Source organism: Furipterus horrens, unplaced genomic scaffold (assembly GCF_987537825.1).
Source record: "Furipterus horrens unplaced genomic scaffold, mFurHor1.1.pri manual_scaffold_8, whole genome shotgun sequence".
NCBI lineage: Eukaryota > Metazoa > Chordata > Mammalia > Chiroptera > Furipteridae > Furipterus > Furipterus horrens.
Window position 1 is genome coordinate 70,547,853 of NW_028327178.1, and position 17,337 is coordinate 70,565,189.

General features: G+C 44.1%; 1 protein-coding gene across 1 annotated transcript in view; it reads right to left on the bottom strand.

Moving 5' to 3' along the window:
• Positions 1-17,337, bottom strand: part of SLC24A3 (solute carrier family 24 member 3) — a 610,095-nt gene that overhangs the window by 241,561 nt on the left and 351,197 nt on the right. The window contains exon 3 of the mRNA XM_090285998.1: positions 1,980-2,056. Within this exon, the coding sequence (XP_090142124.1) occupies positions 1,980-2,056 (77 nt within the window). The remainder of the gene's footprint in view (positions 1-1,979; positions 2,057-17,337) is intronic.

The following is a 17,337-nucleotide window of genomic DNA, read 5'->3' on the forward strand; positions in this document are numbered from 1 at the left end:
CAACAATCTGTGGCGTAGCCACGTGGGGCTTATGCAGCGTAGTAATGATATAATGAAAACAGGTGAATATAAACATATTATCAGGTTTTACCACCAATTGTAAACTTGTACGTAATAAAAATTGCACATATGAAACCAAACTTGGTGTAATTAGAAAAAAGTGTAAAGTTGGGCTTTTGAGGGGCCCTTCAGAAGTCGGGGCCCAGGGCACATGCGCAGTGCACCCGCCACTAAATCCATCTCTGCCAGCAGCCATGGCTCCAGCCCCAGCCATCCAGTCACCGCCAGCCATCCAAATCGATCCACCCAGGCCTGGATCCTGTTGTACAGATTTCCCTCTGTGCCCTTTCTGAACTACTGATCCACAGAACCCGTAAGGAACATAAAAGTAGTTACTGGGTACACCACTAAATTTGGAGATATTTTTAACAGCAGTAAATAGCTACAGTGGAATTAAGAACATCCTGGGGGGTGGTGGATGCTGTGGAGATGAAAGCACAGTGACATACCTAGTCCAGAATCTGGCCTAGTCTTTCTGGTTCTGTAGCCACTCCCTAGATATAGCCACTCCCTAGGTTGGTGCAAAAGTAATGTCCACTTTTTTAAAAGAAAGTTTTAGATAGTATTTATTAAATTTGTGCCTCTTCTTATATTTTGATGTCACAGTGACTAGTTTATACCTTATTTTTTCAGATTATCGAAGTATTGTTCATAATCACCCACAAAATTTGCACCCATGTTCATCCGATCTAAAGACCACATTAGAAATGTTTTACTCTATGAGTTTCATAAAGGTGCCAATGCAAATACAGCAGCAAAGTCTATTCAGAGCACTTATGGGGATGATGCAGTGACTGAAAGAAGTTGCAGGAGGTGGTTTTCCCCTTTCCTAAGTGGGGATTTCAATTTGATAAACGAGCTAAAAGAGGGTCGTCCAAAAAAACTTGATTCCAAAGTGTTGGAAGCTGTTGTGACAGAAAACCCCACCATTACCTCTAGGGAACTTGCAGAACAATTTAATGTAGCCCATACAACTGTGCTACGCCAACTGAAAAGGATCGAAAAGATTTCAGTAGTTGGAAAATGGGTCGCACATGAACTGTCTCCAGAGAATCTGCAACAGTATGTTGCTTGTTGTGAATCATTGCTTTCGCCACACCTTCAGGCACCATTTTTAGGTAGGCTTGTTACAGGTGCTGAGAAGTGGATCTTTTACCATAATGTTAAATGCCGCCGATCGTGGATCAGTTGAGGAGGAAGAAGAATTCAACAACCAAGAGGAGGACTTCATCCAAAGAAGATCATGTTGAGTGTAAGGTGGAATATGGTGGGAATTCTCCATTATGAACTGTTAGACAACAATCAATTACTGCTAATCTTTACTGTGAACAACATTTACTATGTTCCAGACACCATACCAGTTGCCATTAAACTTAATCCAATAATTTAACAAATACTTTATCCCTGTCACATGCCAGGAACAGGCCAGGAAATTAAGCCACAAACAAAACAAAGTCCCTGTTCTCCTGGGGCTTACATGTGAGTGGGGCTGACAATAAACAAATAATTATATAATAGTATGTCAGGTAGTGATCAGTGACATGGGGAAAAATGAAGTCAGGTAAAGGAAAGACAGTGGTATTTTAGAAAGACTAGTTAAGAATGGGTTCCCCACTTAGATTATATTTGATCAGTGAGAGAGGAAAAATTAAATAGTGGGAAGCCAGTCTATCTGACTTCAGAGCCCATGCTTTGGGCATTGATGTCAAGGACAGAATACATACAGATACCTACCAACTTATGAACCTGTGGCTTCTAAAAGAGGGCATACTGAGAGGTTGCCCATAGAGCTCAGGACACCATCTACCAGGTGGGTAAACAGGAAGGAGAGGAGATGCCCCTGTGGGAACCACACTGCTCATCTACCAGCCAGGCCTTCCCTTTGGACCCTCCAGCAGAGCCACAAGAGGGGTACTTACACAGAGCACGTGGAGAATCACTGCTCCCTGTCTTCGGTCCTCATTGGTGAAGATGTCATTGGGGAATTCATGCAGGGCTGAAGAACAGAGAGAGAAAACTAGCTCAGTATAGATGACAGCATTTTCTATGCTGGGGTCTGGGACAGTGTTACCAGTCATCATTTCAATGTGGGGTCCATGAACCTGGATGAGAAAAAAATTACATCTTTATATTCATAAATCTCTAACTGGAATTTAGTGTTTCCTTCAGATTAGAAGGTAGGCAACAAGCTACAGTTGTATTAAAAGCACCTGGGTCTCTGCCCCCAAGAGATATTTTCATAATCCATTATATACTACTATATTCACTCATCACTCCAACACTGGGGTGGTTTTCAGATCACCAATGGTGACTTAAAGTGTTAGTGAGGAAATATGTGAACTACACACTGGCCAAGTCGAGTGAGTTCCTGGGGTCAGAGGTAGCCGTGGACAGAGTCTGCATGTCTGACGTGGTGATGCCCAGTGTCTGCTGCAGCCTGTGTCACCCATTCCTGTGATCATCCAAGCTTCCCTTGTGCAAGAACTGGGAGAGAGGAGGTGCAGGATGCCTTTATGAGTAGGAATGAGAGACCATAACTTGCTCATGCATAATTGGTGTCAGCATGTAGCAGTAGCATGGGGTGGAGGTGGCAGTAGGAGGCTCTGTGTCCAGGCTTAAAGGTCCAGATAAACTGCTGTTGGAACTTGCATTATGAACCTACCATGGCAGGGCCCCAAAGGTTAAGATACACAATAGTTAGGTGCATTGTAATGTGTTGTTGTATTAAGTATCGATTCTACCATCTTAGAAACTTATTTGGCTCATTTGCAAAGGACATTATCATATGATCCTGGCCACAGAGAATGTGACTCAGGGACAGCCCTCGCTGGAGACCCACTAGGCTGCAGCTTCATTTGGGGGAGGCCCCTAATACTTACTACTGATCTCATCAGCCCCTACTTATGCACTGTACACACAGCCTATCAATGCATACATTGTTATTTCACAAAGTATTGCTCTGCTGTGGTTCTAAAGCAGTTGGTAAGGCTGTATTCAATTTTCCTAAGGAAAGGGTCAGCCTGGGGTCAAGAAAAGGCTCCTCAATTGGGCAGCTGGAAATGTGGGGCTTAATGTCAGCACTCACACAGCATGGCCTTTGGTGGCATGTATTTTCATCTCTTAGGGCCCCCTTTGCATACTGGCCTTCTGAAAAAAGATCTGAGGTTCCTCCTTAATGCTCCCAGGAGCACATACAGTAGTTAGTGCACACAGCATACACCTAGGAAGTGTCAGCAGGATGAAAAACTGAAGGGAGCAGACCCTGGGCACTGACTGGGGATGGAATAGGCCAGCTTTGCCCAAGTGGCATGATGGTTCAAGAAAAGAGCTTCCAGCGGCAGCTGAGCTTGCCTCCCCAAGACCAACTAAGCTCCCCACCTGGCCAGTTCCGACTCTGGTGCTGTCAACATGTCTGAGAAACGGTGTTTTCAAAATAGCAGCAGCTGTGCAAGACAAGAGTGTACAGAGGAGACATGGTGGCTTGCTGGACTGGAAGGCTCTGCCCAGCACTTTCTGACCTCAATTTTCTCATCTTTAAATCAAGATGGGGCTTCCAATGCCTTCCACAAGCTGAGGATGGTGCTGATGCCATCCCAGCTGCCCTCCACTCAGGTATGCTTTCTCACACCCAAATCCAAAGGAACTAGGGCATTTCCTGGTCACAATGTGAGCTACGACGCTTGCCCATCTTTGAAAAGCTAACATTTTCCTTGGACTGTTCATTGCATTTTGTATAAGGGGAATCAGGCCAGTTGTCAGATCCCACCTGCACCTCTCATGGGCTATCCTTTCCCCTCTCAGAACCCATTTCCTTCTCCTGTAGGATGGGTGTATGGACACCATTAATGCTGGGAAGAGTGCAGACAATGTATGTGAAATAGCTGCAGCCATGCATCCTGGGTTACATATCACTATTCTTCATAATTATAACAATGATGGGATGTTGGTCTGGCATGAGGCCCAAGACACATTCCTTTCTGGTCTTGGGGATGAAATCCACCTCTCACCAATTCCTGAATGCCTTGCATTGGTGTCTGTTTCTCCAGGATGATGTTTGGTCCAAGGCAGTTGCATGACCTAGAGGTAAGTGCTTCCTATAATCAGGCTGTTGGGACCGCACAGCCCAGATGGCATGCTGGACACAGCTATCCATCTGGTTGAGGGTCCTTGAATACCTTCAGAACCCTCCAAATCTTTTTCTGCTTCTCTCTTTCTCCCTCTCAGTTTTCCTTTCAGTACATCTCACCAGCCCCAGGGGGCCAGCAAAGGCCAGCAGTGCTGTTCCCATAGAAACCACTGAGCTGAACCCAGTGATTTCCCTTACCAAAGCAACAGCAATTAGCGGCCCTGCTCCTCTCTTCGGGTGGCTTTCCTGAGGCCGAGTATGATCAGTTTAAATGGAGGCTTGCTGGAGATGAAGAGTATTTCCTGCTTTGTTTGAAAAATAAAAATAAAAAACAACAACAACACTGCAGCAGGGATATTCATGGCATCTATTAGACATACTAATTGCACATCGATGAATGATGCCACCATTAATATTATTGACTGCTGTTTTGAAAATTCTTCCAGTGCAGTGAGACATGAAGTAGAAATAAATGGAATTAATATCAAAGGGACCAGAGAAGGAAAACTCTGACTCCAAAAAACCTCCGCTGCCTTGCGGCATACCTCCTCAGGGGAAAGGCTAAGGGAGTAAACCCCAAGAGAAAATCCGGAGCCGGAGTCCCTAAGGCGGTTTGACGTTGTAGTCAACACCGGCAACTCCTGCCGCGCACCTGAAGCCAAGCTGTATTGACTCTGTCTTTCCCCTTGGATCCTTCAGCTGCGAAGAGAGGGGGGGTCTGCTGCATGGGCAACAGCTGGCCCTCCATATCACCCTGCCCAGGCTTTGTAGCTTCACTGGAGAGGACACTCCAGCGTCATCACAAGATGTCGACTTAACACGGGAGGAGACAGTTACCGGTTATAAGCTCATCCGATTGGCGAAGGAAACGAGCACCAGGGGTCTCCTCTGATGGTGGGAGAGGTCATCACACCTCACTGGACAGCTACCGCCCGCCTCAAGCTGGGCAGCCCCCAGCCAATTAGGTGCCGTCTCGCCATGGCTCGCCTGCCCCACTGGGTGCGTGGGGATCAGAGAGGCGTCTCTTGAAAAGTGGGCCACAAAACACTCGCACCAGGCAATTCCAAGCAAACAACAAGAAAGAAGCCTCCAGCTCTTCGCCTCGCTAGCTGGAACATCAGGACCATGTGTCCCGGACTTACTGCAGCCCTTCCGTGGATCAATGGTGCCAGGAAAACCGCCGTCATCGACAGGGAACTGGCACGACTAAACATCGACATTGTGGCTCTACAGGAGACCCGGTTGGCTGACAACGGAACTATCAGAGAAACCAACTACACCTTCTACTGGCAAGGGAAGTTTCCGGACCAACCAAGACAGCACGGTGTTGGGTTCGCTGTGAAGAACACGCTTGTTAACTCCATAGAGCCACCCACAGGAGGCACAGAGAGATTACTTACCCTCCGATTGTCAACAACTTTCGGCCCCGTCAGCATTATTAGCGCGTATGCCCCAACCCTCTGCGCCACCACTGAAGAGAAAGAACAGTTCTACCATGCACTGGACGAAGCGTTATCCAAGATCCCCAGAAGTAACGCTCTTTATCTCCTTGGAGACTTCAACGCAAGAGTAGGAGCCGACCACATGGCCTGGCCCACCTGCCTCGGAAACTTTGGGAGAGGAAAGATCAATGAGAATGGTCAGCGACTGCTTGAGCTTTTGTGTCACCACGGCCTGTGCATGACAAACACATTCTTCAAGTGCAAAGAGATCCACCAGGTGTCATGGAGGCACCCCCGCTCCCGCCACTGGCACCAGCTTGACCTCGTCATCACCAGAAGAACGGATATTGGCAGCACCCTCCTCACCCGCAGCTACCACAGTGCAGACTGCAACACGGACCATGCCCTTGTGGTAAGCAAGGTGCGCATAATGCCGAAGAGGTTGCACCACTCCAAGATGAAGGGTTGCCCACGTATCAACACCAGTTGTGCCAGCAACCCAGTTAAGACCCAGCAATTCATCAACAGGATGGAAGATGCACTCAGCGAGGGAATGGCGGCAGATGACATTATCGAATCCAATTGGCCACGTCTCCGCGACGCCATATACAACTCCGCCATTATTGCTTACGGGAAGAAAGAGCGGAAGAACGCTGACTGGTACGAGGCTCACTGGGAAGAAATGGAACCCGTGATCGAGGCTAAGAGGAAGGCCCTACTGGCTTAGAAGGCCACGCCCACTCCCAGTACACTTCAAGCTCTACGGGCTGCCAGGAACAAAGTCCAGAAGACTGCCCGCCACTGTGCCAACACCTATTGGCTAAACCTGTGCAGAAGCATCCAGGAAGCCGCCGATATAGGCAACGCACGAGGAATGTATGAGGGTATCAAGAAGGCAACAGGCCCAATCCCCTCCAAGATCGCCCCCCTTAAGTCCAAGACAGGTGAGGTCATCACTGACCAGGAACAGCAAATGCGGCGGTGGACCAAGCACTATCTCGAGCTGTACGCGACGAGGAACACCGTAACAGACACTGCTCTTAACGCCATCCCAGACCTACCAGTCATGGAGGAGCTAGACACCCCACCTACTGCGGCAGAGCTCGGCAAAGCCATCGACCGCCTTGCTTGCGGGAAAGCACCAGGAAGCGACGGAATCCCTCCAGAAATCCTGAAGAGCGGGAAACCAGTCCTGCTACAGCCGCTCCACCATCTACTCTGTCTCTGCTGGAAGGAGGGTTACATCCCCCAGGATATGAGAGACGCCAACATTATCACCATGTACAAGAACAAAGGAGACCGCAGCGACTGCAACAACTACCGGGGCATCTCTCTCCTCAGCGTCGTCAGCAAAGTATTCGCCCGGGTCGCTCTTGCCCACCTGCAGACCCTTGCTTCCCGCGTCTACCCAGAGTCCCAGTGTGGCTTCAGAGCTGGCCGATCAACAGTGGACATGATCTTCTCCCTACGCCAGCTGCAGGAGAAGTGTCACGAGCAGCATAAACCACTCTACCTCGCCTTTATCGACCTCACGAAGGCGTTTGATCTGGTCAGTCGAAGCGGACTCTTCAGCTTGCTACGGAAGATTGGCTGTCCACCACATCTGCTTGCTGTGGTCATGTCCTTTCACGACAACATGCACAGCACGGTGTCCTACAACGGCGCAACCTCTGAGGCCTTCCCAGTCAGCAGCGGAGTAAAGCAGGGCTGCGTCCTCGCGCCTACGCTGTTCGGAATCTTCTTCTCCATGCTCCTCCAATACGCCTTTAAGGACTGCAGCGAGGGTGTCTTCATTCACACCAGATCCGATGGCAAGCTCTACAACCTGGCCCGTCTACGAGCCAAGACCAAAGTCAAAGAGGTGCTCATCCGTGAGATGCTCTTCGCAGATGACACAGCCTTGACATCACACTCCGAAGAGGGACTCCAGCAGCCAGTCACTTGCCTTTCCCATGCATGCAAGGAGTTCAGACTAGCCATCAGCCTGACGAAGACGAACGTTATGGCTCAAGGCACGGGGACTCCCCCATGCATCACCATCGACGGATACACCCTGGAGGTTGTCAACGACTTCACTTACCTCGGGTCCACCATCTCGAGCTCTCTGTCAGTTGACTTGGAGGTCAACCGGAGAATCGCCAGGGCAGCCACAGTTATGGCCAAACTGAACCGGCGAGTGTGGAACAATTCCAGCCTCACTGAGAAAACCAGACTGCGCATCTACCAAGCCTGCATACTCAGCACTCTCCTCTATGGCAGCGAGACGTGGACCACCTACGCAAGGCACGAAAGGAAACTCAACAGCTTCCACATGAGGTGCCTGTGACGCATCCTGCATGTCACCTGGCAGGATAAGGTTCCCAACACCGAGGTGCTGAAGCGAGCCAACATGAGCAGTTTGCATGCAGTTCTTAGCGAGAGACGCCTCAGGTGGCTCGGCCATGTCAAAAGAATGGATGCAGGCCGTATCCCCAAAGACCTCCTCTACGGCGAGCTAGCAGAAGGCAAGAGGATGACAGGGCGCCCAAAACTGCGGTTCAAAGACATCTGCAAAAAGGACATGACACAATGCTCCATCAATCTCAACACATGGGAAGTTCAAGCAGACGATCGCCTAGCCTGGAGGCTCGCGGTCAGGCAAGGTACGTCACGCGCAGAGGCTGCGCGCAACGAGGAGGCGGCCCAGAAAAGATCGAGGCGGAAGCAGCATCAACAGCAGCAACAACAGCCATCTGCCTTCACCTGTAACAAGTGCGGCAGGGATTGTCACTCCCGAGTCGGACTGCACAGCCATTCTCGGCAGTGCAGATAGACTCTCGGGAAGCTACGCCATCGTCTCTCGAGACGGACGGCTGCCGATAATGACGATGAATTGCACATCGATTGAATGGAACAGCCCAAGACGAAGACCAGCACTTCCTTAAGCCAAACTTCCACAGCACGTCTGAGCAGAAGGAATCTGAACCATGGGGGGACTATCATACAAAAATACCTAGTGAACTTGATTGACTGGCTTCTTGAGAATCACCCCCTAAATCTAGAGTCCTGACACTGCCCAGCTCTTCCCCTGCAGTGATGGGTGACTTTTGAGCTCTGTTTTAGATACTTTCATCTGTCCTGGTGCTCCTGCCATTAAGCCTGCTGCTCCTTCTTCCCCTGGCATGAACGTTGGGAAAACTTTATCACCAGGTGGATTACTGGCTTCCCACACAGCCTTCTTGACTCCTTTTGTGGCCCTCTTGTAGTGTGCAAGTGCTTGACAAATGATATTCCAACCAAACTGCAGTCATTTGTTGCCTATGTGTGCCTTTGATTAAAGTGTACAGAGAGTTCCATGAGGACAGGAACTCTGCCATTTCTTTGTCTATGGCCAGTGTTCACCAGGCCAGGGTCCATGAAAGAGAATAATAAATACAAAGTGAATACAAGTCTGAATGAACTCAGATGATCTTTCTCCCAGGAGATTTCTTTTTTCTTTTCCTTTTTCTTTCTTTCTTTCTTTCTTTCTTTCTTTCTTTCTTTCTTTCTTTCTTTCTTTCTTTCTTTCTTTCTTTCTTTTTTGTATAACACAGAATTATTGGCTGAGAAATGACACTGGGAGGGATACTCCTGTATCTTCCCCAACAATTGGATTCCACGTTTGGTGGCCATTAGGGCAGTTCACAAATACCCATTCTCCTTGTTCCAGAGACCTGGAAGTAGTATGCTTATGGGTCCCCTTCAAAGCCAGTGGGGACATACAACTTGCTTTAATTAATTGAACATAAGCAAAAATGTGTCATATTTCTAGGCAGGCTTAAAAAACTAGTGCCTGATTCACTGCCTTGCATTTTCTTATGTAAGCATGGAAACATGTTGGGATGAATCTTCCATCAGCCTGGATCCCTGAGTGTCTGATACCAGAATCCCATCTCCCTGATACATACATTTTGTACATGTAGCATGAGTAAAAAAAGAACGTTTTTATTATTCTTAGCCACTGTAATTTGGGGGCTGTCTGTTACTAAGCATATCCAAGCTCACCCTGAATAATGTAATAAGTAATATGGTCCTTGGCTTTGCAGCAGCATTTTGCACATGAGGCTTGGCCTTGCAGCAATTTTTGGTTTCTTCTGTCTTCTCCATTAGACCAATGGTTAGGGTTGGATAAAATTTATTCTCCTATAGTATTCTCAGTGCCTAGTTAAGTCCCAAGCATGTAATAGTCACTTCATGAATGTTCGTTGATCAGATGTACATATTTGTCATAACTGAAGGCCCCTGATCATGATTATCTACTAAAGAATCTGTGCAAAAATGAATATGGTCACAACTTAATGTTCTAAATATTTAACCTCTGGAAAAGTTTCAGAGACATTTTAGTGCCCTCTTACGCTCAGTGAGGTCCTCCAAGCCATACAAGTGCAAGAGGGAGGAAGTCTGGCAAAGGAAGAGTGCAGGGTGTCCTGGGGAACTGCTGCCTCTGAGAGGTTGTCTCATTTCAAGGACTATGTCTTAACACTGGAAAACTTATTAACACATCAATCATGCACAAATATACACACTTATTCAGTCCATACCATGTGCTGGGTGCCATGCTTAGCCCTAGTTACAGAAAGAACAAGAATGCACAGTCCTGATCACTGAGAGTTACAAGTTGAGCAGATGAAAGGTTAGGTTGAGGCAAGGGAACCCTCAATTCTCTTTGGGGTCATCCCAATAATTTAAGTATTCTCACTTTAAATATGAAACTCATCTTTACCATGCACTATATATATATATTTATCACTTTTTCATAGCTTCTACAGGATAGGAAACATTATCTCCAATTTACAGAGAAGTAAATCAAAGAAGGGAAATAACTAGTCCAAGCTCATACAGATATTAGTGGAGACGCTGAGATCATAACTGAGGTTAACTGTCTAGCATGTTGATTTCTGTATTAGAAAGGGAAAATTGACCTTTCCCCCCTGCCTTTTATTTATTTTATTTATTTATATAATTTTATTTTTTAATTGAATTTATTGGAGTAACATTGGTTAATAAAATTATATAGGTTTCAGGTGTACAATTCTACAATACATCATCTGTATATAGTATTGTATGTTCATCACCCCAAATAAAGTTTCCTTCCATCACCATTTATCCACTCTTTACTGATGTCTACCTCCTCACTGCCCCCCTTCACTACTGTTGTCTGTGTTTATGAGTCTTTCTTTTTTTTTCTTTGCTTAATCCCTTCACCCTTCTCACCCAGTCCCTGACTCCCTCCCCTCTGACAGCTGTCAGCCTGTTCTCTGTATCCATGAGTCTGTCTCCACTTTTAGTTTACTTTGTTCATTAGATTCTACATATAAATGAAGATAATCTATTCAATAAATAGTGTTGGGAAAATTGGACAGAGACATGCAGGAAAATGAAACCTTATCACCTTCTTACACCATACACAAAAATAAACTCAAAATGGATAAAAGACTTAAATGTTAGACTCAAAATCATAAAATTCCTAGACAAAAACATAGGCTGTGAAATCTTGGACATTTCTTATAGAAATATTTTTCTTATATATTGCCTTGGGCAAAGGAACCAAAAGAAAAAAACAAATGGGGCTACATCAGATTTAAAAAAAAATTTTTTTTACAAGTCTTTGTTTTTTATTTTTATTTATATATTTTTTTGGTTTTTCAATTACAGTTGTCCCATTTTTCCCCCATTTCTCCCCCCCCAGCCCATCCCTTCTCCTACAATCATATCCCTCCCCGTTGTCCATGTCCATGAGTCATTTATTTTTGCATGACAAAGAAGCCATCAACAAAATGAAAAGACAACCCACTGAATGGAGAACGTATTCACTGATACATCTGAAAAAGGCTTAATATTCAAAATTTAAGGGGGAACTTATATAACTGAACATCAAAAAACAAAAAATCCAATTAAGAAATGGGCAAGAGACCTGACTAGACACTTCTCCAAAGAGGACATACAGATGGCCAATATACATATGAAAAAATGTATATCACTAATCATCAGATAAATGCAAATGAATACCACAATGAGATATTACATTACACTTGTCAGAATGCCTATTATTAATAAACCCACAAAGAAGTGTTGGCAAGGATGTGGAGAAAAGGTAACCCTTGTGCACTATTGGTGGAAATGCAGAATGGGGCAGCCATTGTGGAAAACAGTATGGAGTTTCCTCAAAAAAGTAAAAATGGAACTGCCTTATGATCCAGTGATTCCAAATCTGGGAATATGAATCATATATCCAAAGAATCCCAAAACACTGATTTGAAAAAATGCATGCACCCTACATTAATTGTGGTGTCATTTACAATAGCCAAGATTTGGAAGCAGTCCAAGTGCCCACCAGTAGATGAGTGGATATAAAAGCCATTGTACATTTACACAATGGAATACTACTCAACCATAAAAAGAAGGAAATCTTACTTTGGTGACAGAATGGATGGACTTGGAGAGTATCATGTTAAATGAAATGAGCCAGAAACAAAGTTCTGGATTCAGTGGAATGATGTGTGCATGGAAACAAGAGCATGAATAGAATCTCTGTGCAGGAAGATGTAACCACGGGTGATTGTAACCATGAGCCTCAAGACAGGGATCATCAAACTATCAATCAATAATATATTACCAGTCAACTTTGCTGAGAAAGTTTGCTTCAGCCGATTACTTATGAGGCAACATTTTCTAACCGCAGGCAGCCAGGGCTTTCTAAGAGTCTGAAGACCTAAATTTGAAGCCCCCCATCACCACTCATGAGTTGTGTGGCATTGGGTAAATTCCTTAACCTCTTTAGTCTTAATATGCAAAACAGGAGAATAAAAACAATACAAGTGCAAAATGGGAGAATAAACACAATACTAGTATACATGGTTAAGAGGATTAACTGATACTTATGAAATATGTAGTACCTAGAATCAGGTAACTGATTATCAAGTCCTGGCTCCTTTTACTTTATTAAACAACGAAGAGGGAGAAATATGGACAAGGGGTGTTCCCTAAGACATCAATGCTCTGCCCACATTCCTGGGGTCCTACCACTTTCATGCTAAGCAACTGCCAGCACTTGTATTTCTGCCTGAGGGCTTTCTCCAAAGCTGAGAAAGGGCGCTCTGCCCAGATATTGAAGGCTGGATACTCTGAAGAATTAATACAGCACTCTCCCCTAGAAGAAGCCCTCAACCAAAGTGAGAAGAAGCCCTCAACTTCAGCCCCCACCCCCCCACAACTTGTGTGAGATAACTCTGAGGTGTGTTCTACAACTGTTTGTTCTAACTCTCAGCAGGATTAAGCTCTAGTTGTCCATAGGGACAACTGGCTTCATAACACTCCTTTGATTGTCAGCTTTCCTTTCTTTGTCTCAATTCTGGACTCCCCTATCTGGATCACCTCCCGTATAAACTTGTACTTTAGTCTGCCTTAGAGTCTATTCTATATTTAGACAAGGGGAGCTAGGAATTTCACATTTTTGCATGCCTCCATTTCAACAAAGGTTAACTTTTCTAGCAGAGGACTGATTCATAGGTGAATTTCCCCCCAATAATGGCAACAGTCTCAAAGGCCTCATTACCATGCCTTTTTAGAGGAAGGATGCATCCTGCATTGTCAATAGAAGCACAGAGCTACCTCATTGCTGAATGCAAGTTGGTAGACTCTATATGCCCCCTTTTTTATGTGCTGAAGTTGATCCAACACCCATGAGAAGTTCCTTGATTTCCATTTCAGAGTTCTTTTTCTCATTTCCTCATTGGAAGAAGACTAAATAATCATTCCACCAGCTTTTCTCCTGGAAAGGAACAGAAATTCTTTGCAACTAAAGAATCTCAATCATTAGTTACGTAGACCTTTGGCTTGGCAGGGTACTGAAATGTAATTCGATGAACTAGAAACATATTTCTTTATCAATAATAAAAAGCAATGGCTCTGAGCCAGTCGCTACTGTTGAAAATACAGGGAATAATGTAGTGGTTTCAGGCCACAAACATGGCAGTAGATTGAAGGAGGCCTATTTGCAGGGGCAAGAGCCAACTACTCGCATTTGTTGCTCATGTGGAAATACCATTGCTGTGTCAATAATGAATTTTCATTAAAGGAAATAAAATATTTATGGTAAATATCCTTGTGGTATTCAGAAATATATGCCATTCTTGGACTGCTCTGATCCACAAAATGTCCCTTGGTGCCAATGTCAGAGACAATAGATGGATGAACTGGGGTCTGACTCTGGTACTATATCTCTTATGCTCTCAAGTCTGCTTATTGATTCACATAAATTCAAACCAACAAGCTGATGTATGCAGAAACCCACTAAATAGCTTCTTAAGATCACACTTATGGTAAGAAGGAATTCCCATTCCTCCTCAGAACCCTTGGAGAGGATGAGGCTACATGAAATACTTTCTTAGGAAACATGCAATTAAAATAGTTTGTTTTGAATGTAGTAATTCCCTATAGGAATCCATACTGAAAATGTTTACTCTTTATTCATTTATTTTTATAGAAGATAAGTGTGCATGATAAAAGACTGGAGGTTTCAAAATCAGTGATTTTTTAAAATGTTAATTCATGAAATTTCAGAGCGGGAAGTAACCTATAGTATTGGTCTACAAATGTAAAGACAATAACAGAAGGATTTAATGAGAGGAACAAAGTTTTTCTTATGCTCCCTCCTTTAAAATCTATTCTTTCTCTTTCTCCATGTTATTCTATGGTTATCAATTTCAGAGATAGAATATAGAATTCATCTCATATGTTCATCAGTTAACTGGTAATGACTGTTAGGATAAGTCCTGGATGGGGCTCAGTGTGGTAGAGCATCATGACCCATTAAAAATGTCTGCCATAGTTATTGGAATGGGAATGAGGGCTTCTTATTTCCCTGCACTAAAGATTTCCTGACAAAGTCCTAAAATAGAGTAACTGGCATTCCTTGTGCCTAGTAATAGTAATTACTGCCATAATTTCTTTGATCTGTACCTCTTTTAGAGTATAATCCATTAAAAAGGGGGAAGGGGGAGATTAAAAATATTTCTATATGATTCACTGAAGATATCAAGTATATTCAAGCAGATGTACCAGGTGATTACCCATTTATAAAACATTAGCTTGAAGTTTGATCTATAATACATATCTAATAAAATTCACAGCTAGTTGTAGGAAGAGCTATAAATAGACTAATTATTGGTAATTCAGTTGACAAAACTCAAAGCTCTGCTTATTTCTCAGTTTAGTACTTGGCAGCTTCTGGCCTCCTTTTATTGGAAAAATGAAGATATTACCCATAGGAAATCATTTTCCCTTTTTACCATTTATGTATGGTTTTGGGTCAAAGAGCTAAAAAAGTCTTCTAATTACTCCTGTAACTTTTTTAAAGGTAAATTTAAACTCAAGGCCTTTTGGTTGGACCACTATTTGTGCATCAAATGTTTAGATCCCAAATATCATGAATACATCTGTTGGGAAACATCTGTCTCTGAATATGAATAAAAATTAAGAGTATAATTAATCTAAAACAAAAAGTAATTCTTATATCCATTTTTATCTATTTTATGGGCTTTAATGATTGCATATTCTAGCTTTGAATGAGACAGATTAAACACCTTTTGCTTTCACAATGTGCTTTTGTTTCCAATGAGATTATAGACCAAGAGTAGAAACTGATGACAAGAAAGATACCTTACTTAAAAAGGGCATTGTGATAGAGGAGATCCAAGATGGCGGAGGAGTAAGTGGAATCTACACTAACCTCCTCCCAGGACCGGTCTGGATTTAAAACTTAATTTTGGAGAAATCATCTGGAATAACCAACCAAACACTAGCTGGAGAGAAGTCTTATAACCACGGAGGGACAGAAAAGGCCTCTACATCACAACGTGACTGGTAGGGAGTGTGGAGATGTGAAAGGACTGGCTGGGCTCCCACTGTTGGCAGCTGAAGTGACTGAGAAACACTTCAGCAGCTGGGGGTTCCCACTGAGAAGGGCAGGGTTTAACCCCCCAGCTGGGCTTCCCAGCCTACAGCAACAGAGTGGAAAGTAAAATAGTATCCAGCTGTGAAAAGTGAAAAGCCACAGGGTTTCTTGCTAGCTGGAGAGAAACATCTGGAGAAAAAGAGCTCTTAAGCAGATCACGTAGGAAAATATTTTGGCCCCCACTTACCCTGGGCTCAAGCAGAGGGAAGGCAGAGAGGACTACAGATGTTTGGGGAGAATTTAGCGCGGTGGCTTTGAGGGTAGAACTCGGGGAGCAGCCGACTGGGTCTCAGTACTAACTCATCCCCAGTACTGCAGGCAGACCATTCCCCTCTGAGAGGCATCAGCCTGAGGGGGGAGCAAAAGCCCTGCCTACAGGAATTAAGCTGCCACACCCTTGGTCCTTAAGCCTGATGGCTAATCACAGATTGAATAGATTAACAACTAAAGAAGACAGACAAAGGCGGTAGATTCCTGGAAGTCTCCAACAGGCTGCCTAGGGACAGACTGGTACATGATCTGACACTACCAGGGGAAGATCCAGGAAGTACAGATCAATCTAAGAAGCAGCAACAAACAAGAAGAGTCCCAAAAATGGGGAGACAGAGAAACAACCCCCCATCAAAAGGAAAGGTAGAATCCCCAGAAAGAGTGCTAAATGAAATAGAGGGGAGCAAACTATCAGATATGGAATTCAAAACATGGATTATGGGGAAGCTCAATGAGCTCAGTGAGCTCAAGGAAAACTACAAAGAAATCCAGGGAAACTACAAGGAACTTACTGAGAATTACACCAGCATGAAAAAGGACAGAGAAGCTATCAATAAGAGCTAGGAGGAAATGAAGAATACAATTTCTGAATTGAAGAACACAGTAGAAGAAATTAAAAGCAGGCTAGAGGAAGCAGAAGATCGCATCAGCGAGCTGGAGGACAACATAGACTAAAACTCCCAGACAGGGCAACAAAATGAAAAAAGACTGAACAAGAATGAAGAGGTTCTAAGACAGCTGCAGGACAACATGAAACGTAATAAGATCCATATCACAGAATTTCCAGAAGGATAAGAAGAAGAGCAAGAGATAGAAAACCTCTTTGAAAAACAAATCACAGGAAACTTCCTTAACATGAGGAGAGAAAGAGTCATGGAAGTCCAGGAAGCACAGAGGGTCCCATTGAAGATGAACCCCAACAGGCCCACTTTAAGACACATCATAATTAAAATGGCAACATTCAAAGACAAAGAGAGAATCCTAAAAGCAGCAAGAGAGAAACAACTAATAACATTCAAGGGAGCTCCAATAAGGCTATCATCATATTTCTCAACAGAAACACTACAAGTCAGAAGGGAATGGCAAAAAATATTCCAAGCAATGAAAAACAAAGGCCTACAACCAAGAATACTCTACCCAGCAAGGCTCTCACTGAAAATGGAAGGTGAAATGAGTTTCTAAGACAAAAAAAAAGGCTAAAAGAATACATCTCCACCAAAACAGCATTGCAGGAAGTGCTAAAGGGTCTGCTTTAAGAAGATGAAGAAACAGAGAGAGACAGAGAGGAACACAAGTTCAAAGGGGGAAAATGAAAATGAAAAGGTACCTATTGATAATAACCTTAAATGTAAATAGATTAAATGCACCAATCAAAAGACATAGGGTAGCTGAATGGATTAGAACGCATGACCCACATATACGCTGTCTACAAGAGACCCACCTTACAACAAAAGATCTACACAGAC